The sequence below is a fragment of the Rhinoraja longicauda genome, chromosome 31 (assembly GCF_053455715.1).
Source record: "Rhinoraja longicauda isolate Sanriku21f chromosome 31, sRhiLon1.1, whole genome shotgun sequence".
In the NCBI taxonomy this organism is placed as follows: Eukaryota; Metazoa; Chordata; class Chondrichthyes; order Rajiformes; family Arhynchobatidae; genus Rhinoraja; species Rhinoraja longicauda.
The window spans coordinates 19,433,878-19,446,454 of record NC_135983.1 but is presented as its reverse complement, the minus strand read 5'-3'; the positions used below and the strand labels follow the sequence as shown (position 1 = coordinate 19,446,454).

The 12,577-nt window shown below is 39.8% G+C and overlaps 1 protein-coding gene across 5 annotated transcripts in view; it reads left to right on the top strand.

Annotated features, from left to right (window-relative positions):
- Window positions 1-12,577, top strand: part of pomt1 (protein-O-mannosyltransferase 1) — a 30,638-nt gene that overhangs the window by 2,342 nt on the left and 15,719 nt on the right. For 4 of the 5 annotated variants that reach the window (XM_078425932.1, XM_078425927.1, XM_078425930.1 and 1 more), the window contains 7 exons: window positions 11-142; window positions 3,646-3,752; window positions 6,841-6,891; window positions 8,718-8,864; window positions 9,669-9,780; window positions 9,877-9,942; window positions 11,761-11,854. In XM_078425932.1, the coding sequence (XP_078282058.1) occupies window positions 11-142; window positions 3,646-3,752; window positions 6,841-6,891; window positions 8,718-8,864; window positions 9,669-9,780; window positions 9,877-9,942; window positions 11,761-11,854 (709 nt within the window). The remainder of the gene's footprint in view (window positions 1-10; window positions 143-3,645; window positions 3,753-6,840; window positions 6,892-8,717; window positions 8,865-9,668; window positions 9,781-9,876; window positions 9,943-11,760; window positions 11,855-12,577) is intronic. The other variant, XM_078425931.1, reaches the window with a different exon arrangement.

The window sequence follows — 12,577 nt, the reverse complement described above, 5'->3', positions numbered from 1 at the left end:
TTTCTTGCAGAACAGGGAAAATGGTTGATTTGCTGAAAATGCCAATTATAATCACAGTGCAGGTTGATGTGGTTTTAGCCATCCTTACTGTCCTAGGAATTGGAAGCAGACTGTGGGGACTGCAATATCCTCGAGCTATTGTGTAAGTAGATATTGCTTGTTCCAAAGGTGTTTTTTTCATCCAAGTTATCTGTTTTGCAAGTTATCAAAGGTCTCAGCTGCTTGTGGTCTCTTACTCCATGACTAAGGGCCATGTTAGGATGTAGATGTTTTATATTGTTTTTAAAACAGAACAACTAATGTGAAAAGCATATATATTCTATTTTTCAAATTATGGTGATTCTTTTGGGTTTAAAAAGTCATAATTCAGGAAGAGCATATTTTAGTAGGAAAGGCTACTATGGTGATATTGGAATAGATGAATAATTTTAGACAATGTAAGTTAATAAGGAGAAGTCTACCGACTTGTTGGATGATCTGACATGACCACCAGTTGATTACCTGGTTTTCATGTCAAAAGCTGAAAACAACATGAATCATAAAATTCATGTAATGACACGACATTAAGATTTTGCTTCAGGTTAATGGCACATTAAGGGGATTTTCATTACTGAAGACAGGTGACTCTCCCACCTATGGTGACCAACTGGATGACAGATTAGAGTTTTGTTTAGAAATACAGTGTGGAAACAGGCCCTTTGGCCCACTGAGTCCACACCGACCAGCAATCACTCATACATGAGTTCTACAGTGCCCTCCATTATGTTTGGGACAAAGACCTATCATTTATTTATATGCCTCTGTACACCACAATTTGAGATTTGTAATAGAAAAAAATCACATGTGGTTAAAGTGCACATTGTCAGATTTTAATAAAGGCCATTTTTATACATTTTGGTTTCACCATGTAGAAATTACAGCAGTGTTCGTACATAGTCCGTCCCCCCACACCCCCCCCCCCCCCTTTCAGGGCACCATAATGTTTGGGACACAGTTATGTCATGTAAATGAAAGTAGTCATGTTTAGTATTTTGTTGCATATCCTTTGCATGCAATGACTGCTTGAAGTCTACGATTCATGGACATCACCAGTTGCTGGGTGTCTTCTCTGGTGATGCTCTGCCAGGCATGTATTGCAACCATCTTTAGCTTATGCTTGTTTTGGGGGCTGGTCCCCTTCAGTTTTCTTTTCAGCATATAAAAGGCATGCTCAATTGGGTTCAGATCGGGTGATTGACTTGGCCACTCAAGAATTGACCATTTTTTAGCTTTGAAAAACTCCTTTGTTGCTTTGGAAGTATGTTTGGGATCATTGTCTTGCTGTATCATATCATATCATATATATACAGCCGGAAACAGGCCTTTTCGGCCCACCAAGTCCGTGCCGCCCAGCGATCCCCGTACATTAACACTATCCTACACCCACTAGGGACAATTTTTTACATTTACCCAGCCAATTAACCTACATACCTGTACGTCTTTGGAGTGTGGGAGGAAACCGAAGATCTCGGAGAAAACCCACGCAGGTCACGGGGAGAACGTACAAACTCCTTACAGTGCAACACCCGTAGTCAGGATCGAACCTGAGTCTCCGACGCTGCATTCGCTGTAAAGCAGCAACTCTACCGCTGCGCTACCGTGCAGAATGAACTGTAGAATGAACTGCCGGCCAATGAGTTGTGAGGCATTTGTTTGAACTTGAGCAGATAGGATGTGTCTATACATTTCAGAATTCATTATGCTACTACCATCAACAGTTGTATCATCAATGAAGGTAAGTCAACCAGTACCTTCAGCAGCCATACATGCCCAGGCCATAACACCCCCACCACCGTGTTTCACAGATGAGGTGGTATGCTTTGGATCTTGGGCAGTTCCTTCTCCTCCATATTTTGCTCTTGCCATCACTCGTTAATTTTCATCTCATCTGTCCACAAGACCTTTTTCCAGAACTGTGGTTGCTCTTTTAAGTACTTCTTGGCCAACTGTAACCTGGCCATCCTATTTTTGCGGCTAACCAGTGGTTTGCATCTGCATTGTAGCCTCTGTATTTCTGTTCATGGAGTCTTCTGCGGACAGTGGTCATTGACAAATCCATACCTGACTCTTGAAGAGTGTTGCTTATCTGTCGGACAGGTGTTTGGGGATTTTTCTTTATTTCAGCTGTGGAGGTCTTCCTTGGCCTACCAATCCCTTTGCGATTAGTAAGCTCATCAGTGCTCTCTTTCTTCTTAATGATATTCCAAACAGTTGATTTTGTTAAGCCCAATGTTTGGCTGATGTCTATAACAGTTTTATTCTTGTTTCTCAGTCTCATAAGACTTCTTTGACTTTCATTGGCACAACTTTGGTCCTCATGTTGATAAACAGCGATAAAAGTTTCCAAAGGTGATGGAAAGACTGGAGGAAAGACTAGGTACTGAGAGCTTTCTTAAACCTGCATTAAGGAGGCAATTAAACACACCTGAGCAATTACAAACACCCGTGAAGCCATGTGTTCCAAATATTATGGTGCCCTGAAATGGGGGGGATGGGTGGGGGGGGGAGACTATGTATAAACACAGCTGCAATTTCTACATGGTGACACAAAAATGTATAAAAATGGCCTTTAATAAAATCTGACAATGTGCACTTTAACCACATGTGATTTTTTCCTATTACAAATCTCAAATTGTGGAGTACAGAGGCAAATAAATAAATGATGGGTCTTTGTCCCAAACATTATGGAGGGCACTGTATCCTCCACACTAGGGACGATTCACAGAAGCCAATTAACCTACAAATCTGTAAGTCTTTGAAACGTGGGAGGAAACAGAAGCACGTGAAGAAAATTCACACGGTCACAGGGAGAACATACATACTCTGCTCACCGAGTCCATACCTACCATCAATTGATACCATTCCCCCTGTTTTTCATTTCTTTCTCATTTTTAATGTTTGACATAATTGGTTTGAAAAAAATATTGTCACAGCTTAATATCAGAATTATAGCACTGGCAACCAACCTGTCTATTATGAAGGATTAAATTTTTGAAATTTTACAGTTTGATATTAAGGTTTAGTCTAGGTTTATTATCATGTGTACTGAGGTACAGTGAAAAGCATTGTTTTGCGTGATATCCAAACAAATCAGATAATACTATACATAATTACAATCAAGTCAAACTCAAGTACGATAAATAGAACAAAGGGAAAGATAAGGAGTGGAGAATAGTTCTCAGCACTGCAGTGCACCAGTTCCAGAGGGTGCAAAGTCCGCAATGGAGTATGGATGAATCAGAGAGTACCCTAGCTTATGAAGGAATGTTCAGAAGCCTGATAACAGAGGGGAATAAGCAGTTTCTTAGTCTGGCGATGTGTGCTTTCAATGTTCTGTATCTTCTGTCCAATGGGAGTGGGAAGAAGAAGGAATGACCGGGATGGAACAAGTCTTTATATTGGCTGCTTTCCCAAGGCAGCGTGAAGTGTAGATGGAGTCAGTCAATGGTGGGATGTGTGGTCAGTGTGATTAAAAAGTAGTCTTAATCCTTTTGTTGGATTTGTCATGAAAAAATAATCATTATCCAAGGTGGCCACTACAATTGGCTCAGTATTTTCCTGTTCTTCAGCGGTTAATTGATTATGCCATCTAAATTCTCTTCCCAGGTTTGATGAAGTTTATTATGGACAATTTGTTTCATTGTACATGAAACGAATGTTTTTTATTGATGACAGTGGACCACCCCTTGGCCACATGATTCTGGCTCTTGGAGGTAAGGAAACTTCTAAAAATAAGTTTTAAAATAATTGTAGCATTAAAGTCATTTTTGTTACCACTAACAGTCAAAAGAAATCAAACCTCACTATCTGAAGAAAAGCAAAGAAATGTTTAAAGTTTCTGATAATAGACCAAAAGGAGTAAATGTTCATCTTATTATTATTTTTTTTCATATTATGTATTCTTTGGCTTTGTTGGTACAAGATTATTGACTTCCCTAAGACTTGGGCTGGGAGACCTGCTGCCTCACAGAGCCAGAGACCTGGATTTGATCCTGACCTCGGGCGCTGTCTGTGTGACATTTGCATGTTCTGCCTGTGACATTGTGGGTTTTTTCTGAGTGCTCCAGTTTACTCCACATCCCTGTAGGTTTGTAAGTTAATTGGCCTCTGCAAAATTGCTCCAAGTATGAAAGGAGTGGATGAGAAAGTGGTATAACATAGAATTACTGTAAACAGGTTGGCATGGACTATTGGTGCTGTCTGTACAGTTTGTATCTTCTCCCTGTGACAACGTGGGTGTTTTCTGGATGCTCCAGTTTCCATCCACACACCAAAGATGTACAGGTTTGTAGATTAATTGGCTTCTGTAATTGCCCCTAGTGAGTAGGATAGAATTAGTGGGTGTGAGATCGATGTTCAGTGCAGACTCAGTGAGCTGAAGGACCTGTTTCCTTGCTATATATCTAAACAAAACTAACATATTCAAATATGTGAAAATAGACTGAAAAAAAATGTCTTGATGCGATATGGATGTAGCTGAAATCACAATATTTATTGCCCATCATTAATTTTCCCTAAGTTGAGGAGACAGTTAAGAGTCAATCAAAATGGTCTGGAGACATATAAAATACAGATTAGGTAAGAGTAGCAAATTTTCTTCCCTGGAGGATGTTGGCGAACCAGATGCATTTTTAATGACAATCTGATAGTTTCATGGCTACCTTTAACAAGATTAACTTTATTTGTAAAGTTCCAGATTTATTTAATTTGCGCTTAAATTTGAATTTGTGACTCTGAATCTATAGTCCAGTAGTTTAATTTTTAAGTTACCATGAAATTATCAAATGTTTTTGTCTATGGTAACCAAGGTAACAAATGGCTGTTGGTGATTCTTACTGACTTCAATTTTATTTGGGCTTCTTAATTCCATATTCGGTCAAATGTTCCCTCATTGTCAAGGACAGGCACTGTCGACATACCTCTGAAGTTTAGCTCTTCTTCCTCATGTTACGACCAAGGTTATGGTCCAGGCCTGAATAGACCCCATGAAACCCAAACTGACAATTGACAGCGGACTCAGAGCTGTATTGACAGCAGACTCTGAGAGCTGTATTGACAGCAGACTCTGAGAGCTGTATTGGATTGGTACTGCTTTTGTCAAAAGACTATTGGCTCAATTTTCCACATCGTTGATTAGATGCAAGTTTTGTAAGTGCATTAGAACAGCTTTGGCGGAAGTGTGGTTAGTTCTGGAGCATGGGTCTTCAGTACTCTTCCTGGCCTATTTTTGCACCAAAGCTTTTTCAGTGTCACATGCTCTTACCTTTTCCTTAATACTGCCTGAAATGAAATAAATCAACTGACGATGGTGATGGTCTTGGGAGAAAGAATAGAAAGGGCGGCACGGTAGCGCAGCGGTAGAGTTGCTGCTTTACAGCGAATGCAGCGCCGGAGACTCAGGTTCGATCCTGACTACGGGTGCTGCACTGTAAGGAGTTTGTACGTTCTCCCCGTGACCTGCGTGGGTTTTCTCCGAGATCTTCGGTTTCCTCCCACACTCCAAAGACGTACAGGTATGTAGGTTAATTGGCTGGGTAAATGTAAAAATTGTCCCTAGTGGGTGTAGGATAGTGTTAATGTACGGGGATCGCTGGGCGGCACGGACTTGGTGGGCCGAAAAGGCCTGTTTCCGGCTGTATATATATGATGATATGATAACAGTGGTGCTTTTATTGTCACATGTGCCAAATGCACAGTGAAATTCTTTATTTACAAACAGTCCAGTAGAGTATTGCCATACCTAAGCTCATCCTGATTAGCAAACTACAGAAATAGTCTACTGATCCCGCATGCAAGAGGTGCCATTATTTAGCACCATTTTCAAAGTCCAGATTCTGTGCTCAGTTGTTATGAGCGGTGCCCTTTCAAGGCAAGCCCTTGGCTACTGCAGGGTCTCCAGCCATCTCCTTCCTTGGACGTGAGGATCGTCCAGCGAACCGAAGTCCTCTCCTCGTCCGTCTACCTTTGCTCCCCGGGGGTGCCTCCTGCAGCCGATCTTGAGGGGGCGGTAGGCCAGACTCAGGTTCCCTCTCCTCTCCTACTATCCTTGCTCCTCGCCCGTTGCATCCATCGTCGTCACCGGCTCCCTCCTCCCAGTCTCTGATCTACGGGGCTTGACGGGTTCCCCATTCCAGGCCACGGTCCACCAGGTCCTACGAGCAGAGGCCGGCCCAGCAGCGTACCCCTGCATGCTGCAGTCGGCCAGGTCTTGCGTTTGGCTGATCAAAGGCCGCGGCCCTCTGGGAGCTTCTGCCGCCCCCAGCCCTCGACATCTGCTCAACTCCTCAGGCAGAAGGTTGCTGCAAGTGCTTCAGCATTGTCTTTGACACTCACTTTGTCTCCATCATTAAAGAGTCTGTGAATGTTCTTGGAGCCTCCTGTTTTCTATTTAATTGTCCACCACAAGAGGACTGCAATGCTTTGATCTGGTCCTTTGTGGCATTGCTTAGCTTTATTGTGCTGCTCCATGTCACAGCTTTGCATGGTTGGCAAAATTAAATTTTAGCTTGTATCTTGGCATTGCATTTAAATAATATGCAAATTGTGCAGATTGGTAAATGCTACCACACAGCACAAGCTGAGTTACAATGTACACCATTCAATGAACGGAAATGTAAAATTGCCATTTAGTCATTGCACTCTTTTTGATGTGCTGTGGTGTCATTTTTTTTACTATACCAAGATAATGTTGTTTTTCAATGTCTTTTCAAAGCTGAAGAGTTGCAAAGTATTTACTTTTAAAATGTTGATTGATTGATTGATTAATGAGTATTAATTGCTATGCACATCTTTCATTTTCAGCTTATCTTGGTGGTTTTAATGGAAATTTTGCTTGGAGTAGAATTGGTGCAGGTGAGAATCATTGCTCTTTTTTCACCGTATTTTGTACTGATGGCCCAAATTAAGTGAGACTCCCGGGTACTAAGGTACTGTTCCGGTACCATTGGACGTCTCTCAGATGCCTTGATTTCTGTTGGTCCAGCAAAATGGATTATTCAGAAAGACTGGAATCAAGGATGCCAGAAAATCAATATAAGGAAAAAAAACTCACACTAAATACTTTTACCTGTTGCACATATGCCACCTACTGGCTTTGAATGATCATTGAGTGTTCTGCTAATGTGTATTAATGGTGCCTCCTGGAGAAAGTAACATACTTATAAAACATATTTATACTTTCACTGTTGTGTCCATAATCATGCATTTCCAACTTCTGACATTGATTAAAACAGCAGCCGTTGGTGCAAGGACACTTTGTTATATGTGTATTTTAGAACTTATACATCCATATTGATTATTTCCTGTTGCAATATAGAATCCATTTGGATAAAATATTTGTGGCTGTAATCAATATTTAAAGTCAGGCCATAAACATGCATGCAGTATAAATATATAGTTTGAATTTGATAAAAGCTTTCTAAAGGCAATAAATTACAGAAGCTGGAAATCTAAAATAAAAATAGAAAATTATGGAAATACTCAGCAGGCCGGGCAGCAACTGTTGAGAGAAAGAGAAACGAGAATTAATCAGACAAAATGTCATCAACCTGGAATGTTAACTCTGCTTTTCTGTCCACACAACCTTCATGACCTGAATATTTCCAGCATTTTTGTTTCTTCTTTTACAGATAATGCCTTGGATATAGTTTGAATCCTAGGTAGTTTATATTAAAATAGCATCATTTAACCATATTGATCTACATTTGTTGAGTGGTTGGCGGTATGAGAGTAACTTTCACTTTTTATATACTTGTTATATTTCTTTAATTATTTAATAGTTTAATCTTAAAACTCAAACGTATCCCTCTTTATAAGTCAATCTTTATCGTTTTCTGAAAGATGTTCCAATCCTCTGGCTGACCATTAATCTTTGCAACATAAAACAGTCCAGCAACAGAATAGACACATGATCTATATCCAACCATTCCCTGCATTTGCATGTGCCTAATAAAGTAGTACATGAATTTTCTTTCCATCTTGCATTTTCCTTAGTTAGCTATGGATGGTGCATCCTTCTTGCAGAGACTTTCTTTGATCACAGGAGCACACTTTGTTGAATATATGAAATATGTCCTTGGATGTGTGCTATTGTTGATTTATTGTCATGCCCTTTAATTTATTTTTGCTGTCCTCTTTAGCAAACTGAATCCCACTACATACATTTCTACTGCATCCTTCTAGGCACAGAATTCCAGTGTCCATTACTCAGAGTGGTCATATATTGTAATCACTAAGCTGTGAGCCAGAGAATATCCCGCCGTTAGATAATAATCTTCTTGTGCTCCCAAGATCAGCAATCAGCAGACTGGAAGTTTGGAAGTTCAAACTATGCATGGGCATCTTGAACTCCAGGTTAGATGGGTCATCAGGTTAATTCTCCCTCTTTCAATAGTCGCTTTCATGTCATTCTGTTTAAAATGTGCACAAACGTGGAAAAGTCTGAACTAAAAACAGAAAATGCTGAAAACACTTGGCAGACTGTGGAAAGAGAAACCGATTTAACTTTTCAGGTCCAAGACCCTTTGAGGCCCTCTGTTTTTATTTCTCATATTCTGTGGTTGAGTTGGAATGTCAGTCAAAGATGGGGAAGATTTTCGCTGATTGTGTGTTTACTATGGTTCACAAATATTCACAATTCACAATGGTGTATTACAACATTTATGTTTTCTTTTGCCCAGAATACACAGGGACTGTCCCAGTTTGGAACTTGAGGCTCTTTCCAGCTCTGGCTGGTGCTCTCTGCATCTCGCTGGCATACCAGATTATCGTAGAACTCAAGTATTCTCACACCTCCGCTCTTGTTGCTGCCCTCCTTATCATGTTTGGTAATTTGATAGCATAATTTAATTGCATAATTAAACAAAAATGAAATAGTTGAGGTATTTTAAGTGTTATGACGTTAAAACTTTTTTTTGATGTCTAAGGTAAGAAAGTATATACTATTGTACTCTGCTGAGTGTGGTGTAGAGAATCCCCTTTTACAGTTGTACAGAATGAGGTTTATTTACAGAAGCAGTTATTTTATTTATATTACCTCTGTCTCCATAACAGGTTACTAGCCATTATCAGGAGTTGTTACGCCTATGAATCGGCTGATCTATTCAAGCACCTTTTTTTATTTTACCCTTGTTTATTCTAATCTAAATCATTGATATATACCAGAAACACCAAGGGGCCCAGCATTGACCCTTGAGGCACACCACTGTTCACAGGCCTCCAGTCTGAAAATCAGCCTTTCACCATCACCTTCTGCTTCCTTCCATGAAGCCAATTCTCTTTCTAGCCAGCTAGCTCTCCTTGAATACCATGCAATCTAATCTTTCAGAGCAGCCTACCATGCAAAACCTCATCAAAGGCCCTGCTGAAGTCTGTATATACAACGTCTATGGCTTTGCCCTCATCAACCTTTTTAGTTACTTGTCAAAAAATGCAAGTCACATTTGTAAGACATAATCTCCCATGTGCAAAATCTGCTCCTGTCCCCAAATGCATATATAAATGCAGCTGTTCGTGTTGAGTGTTTATTAGATTTCATTTCTATCATTGTGCAGTGTCTGCTTTACAAGTAGCATTTGTTTGTACAGAATTTCTGCCAAGTTCCAATATTGCAGTTCTCTTTTTCCAAATAGAAAACTCCTTAATAACCCAGTCACGGTTTATGCTTCTGGAACCCATTCTCATTTTCTTTGCACTGCTGGCGGTCTTGTCTTATCTGAAATTCTACAATATGCAGAAAAACAGGTATGATGACCCATTACTGTAGTATTTTATGTTGTAAACTATGGAAAGTGTGTAGTGTAGACATTAATGCCTTTTATCAATTGCATTTTGTTTCAGCTCATTTTCAGCGAAGTGGTGGGCTTGGCTTTTCCTAACTGGAACAGCATGTGCATTTGCTATTGGGTGAGTTCCTTCACATATGTATATAAAGTACCAGTTGCTGCTTGCTTATCTGCTCAGCATATAGACTGCAAATAAAGATGTCAGCTGAACTAATGTTCTTGAATTTTAACCTCTGCATGGCTAATATTGCTGCATTTCTCTGACATGGATAAGCATAATTTACTTAATGTTTATTTTAATTTAATTACGAAGCAGATGAAATGAATTTGAGATCTCTTTCTGTACTGCTATGTAGCTGAGTCATTAGACAATAGGTGCAGGAGTAGGCCATTCGGCCCTTTGCGCCAGCACCACCATTCACTGTGATCATGGCTGATCATCCACAATCAGTACCCCGTTCCTACCTTCTCCCCATATCCCTTGACTCCGCTATCTTTAAGATCTCTATCTAACTCTCTCTAGAAAGCATCCAGAGAATTGGCCTCCACTGCCTTCTGAGGCAGAATACTAAAGAGCTTATACATTTCATGCAGTTCTAAGTGGGGTTGGCTGCGCTCAGCCAGGTTGACATTGAGGGTTCAACAATTGGTCTCTATGATAAGAGTGATGGCTCCCACTGATTGTCGCCGGAAGCTTGCGCCCATTTTCAGGACGGACGATGACAGTGATGTAACGTTTGAAACATGGATGATGGACACGAAAGAAGAAGATAAGAGAGGAGAAAATTCAGTCAGGGTTCTTCCCGCTAATTACCATCATATGGAATAGTCGTGCGCATCATGTGAGCCATCACAGAAACTTACCTTGCAGGAGACTATTTAAGCCATTCTGTTGGTTCTTTGTTGGATAGGAGAATGTAAGAGAAATTTATGAATCGATACTTTGATGGATACAGACATACAACCTACTGTTTCTGGAAAGTGGATTGAAAAAATGAGGAGATGATTTAAATCATTGACTAGACAGTCACAGCAAGAGGTTTTTAAGAGCGTGGGTACATAAAATAACTACTATTTCATGGGAGTGAGTTGAAAATTTGAGATCAAGTGATTTAAATCACTGGCAGAATGTCCAAAGGAAGGTAATTTTCTTTAAAATTTCAGAGCTTTTAACTTGAAAATATGGGAAAATTGGTTGCATAAAGTTACCTTTAAAGAACCATTGTTGTGGACAGGATTTCAGATTAGTTTAATCTCATGTCACCAGGGTGCAATGAAGCTCCTTAATCACATTAAACTCCCAGAGCAAAAATACATTAAACGAATCACTGAAGTAAAGTTAAGAATATGTGACAGCTCCTCCAGGAATGAGGTGTGAAAGGGATGATTGGTTCAGTGGTCTGTCAGTAGCAGGGAAGAAGCTATTCTTAAGTCTGGATATCTGAGCTGTCGAGCTCCTGAATCTTCTTACAGAAATGGAAGTGGGGAAAGGAAATGGCTGGGGAGATAGGCTGTTTGAAGAGAGCAGCAGAGTTAATTCCCTCTCAACTAATGCTTTGGTCTAGAGTCTTTGGGGGGATAGGCCCTAGAGAACTCTGAAACAGAACTGCTAAGGCCATAACCTCTGCAGTTACCTCCCGAAATATTTTTCCATCTCATCGCTTCCTCTTTCTTAAAGCCTAACTTTTTGATGGGAGTTTTTAATCAGTTGTTGTAATATCACGTTGTCGCCTGCTGTCAAATGTTGTTTTAAAATGCTGATGTGAAATGCTCTGGAAGCTTTTGTTGCGCTAAAGTGCCATATAAATGCAAGTTGTTTGTAATTCATTATAATTTAATCTACAGTGAGGAAAGCTATGACTTTTCTTAGCTTAATTAGAAGTGTTAATTTGGGACTTCTAAACATCCAATGGCTATTTTTGTTTTGGTATGTTTGCAGGGTAAAATACATGGGCTTATTCACATACTTGCTTCTGTTGGCTATTGCTGGAGTTCATACATGGAAGCTAATTGGGGATACAACATTATCAAATGTAGGTATCTAAGCTACTGTTTATATTTAATTTTGTGTGGTGGAGACATTATATGGTAGATCAATTAATTTATGTTTTTGGAGCTTAAGAACACATCTTTAATAACACGTATACTGGCATTGCTGTGGTAAGTACAGGACATGTTTCCGGCTGTATATATATGATGATGATGATGATGCGTGAGAGTGCAGTGGTAGTCTCAGTGTTTAAGTTACCGGAGTCGTAATCCAGAGGCCTGGACACATTCAAGTGACCCAACTTCAAATTGTACCATAGTACAATTTATATTCAGTTTAGATTTAATTTAGATTAAATTTAGACATTTATATTCAGTTAATAGCCCACAATAGATCAGGCAGCAATTGTGTACAGAGAAATAGGTAACATTTCAGGTCAAATACTCTTCATCAGAATTATCCTGCTGTGTGTTATTAACTAAATTGAAATGGCAGTTACTATGTCGGGATATGGACATGGATTTGTGGAATAGATTAATATTCTAGTTGTGATGAAGGGACTTTATCATAAAATGTTCATTGTGTTTCCCTTTCCACGGATGCTGCCTAACCTTTGGTGCTTTTACAGCATTTTCTCCTTTTAAGATTTCCAACATCACGATTTTTTAATTTTTCAGTTAATAACCTAGCCTGTCCCATATGTAATTCCAGACCCAACAATGCCTCTCAAATGGCCAAACAAACCACTCAGTTATACCATGACTGC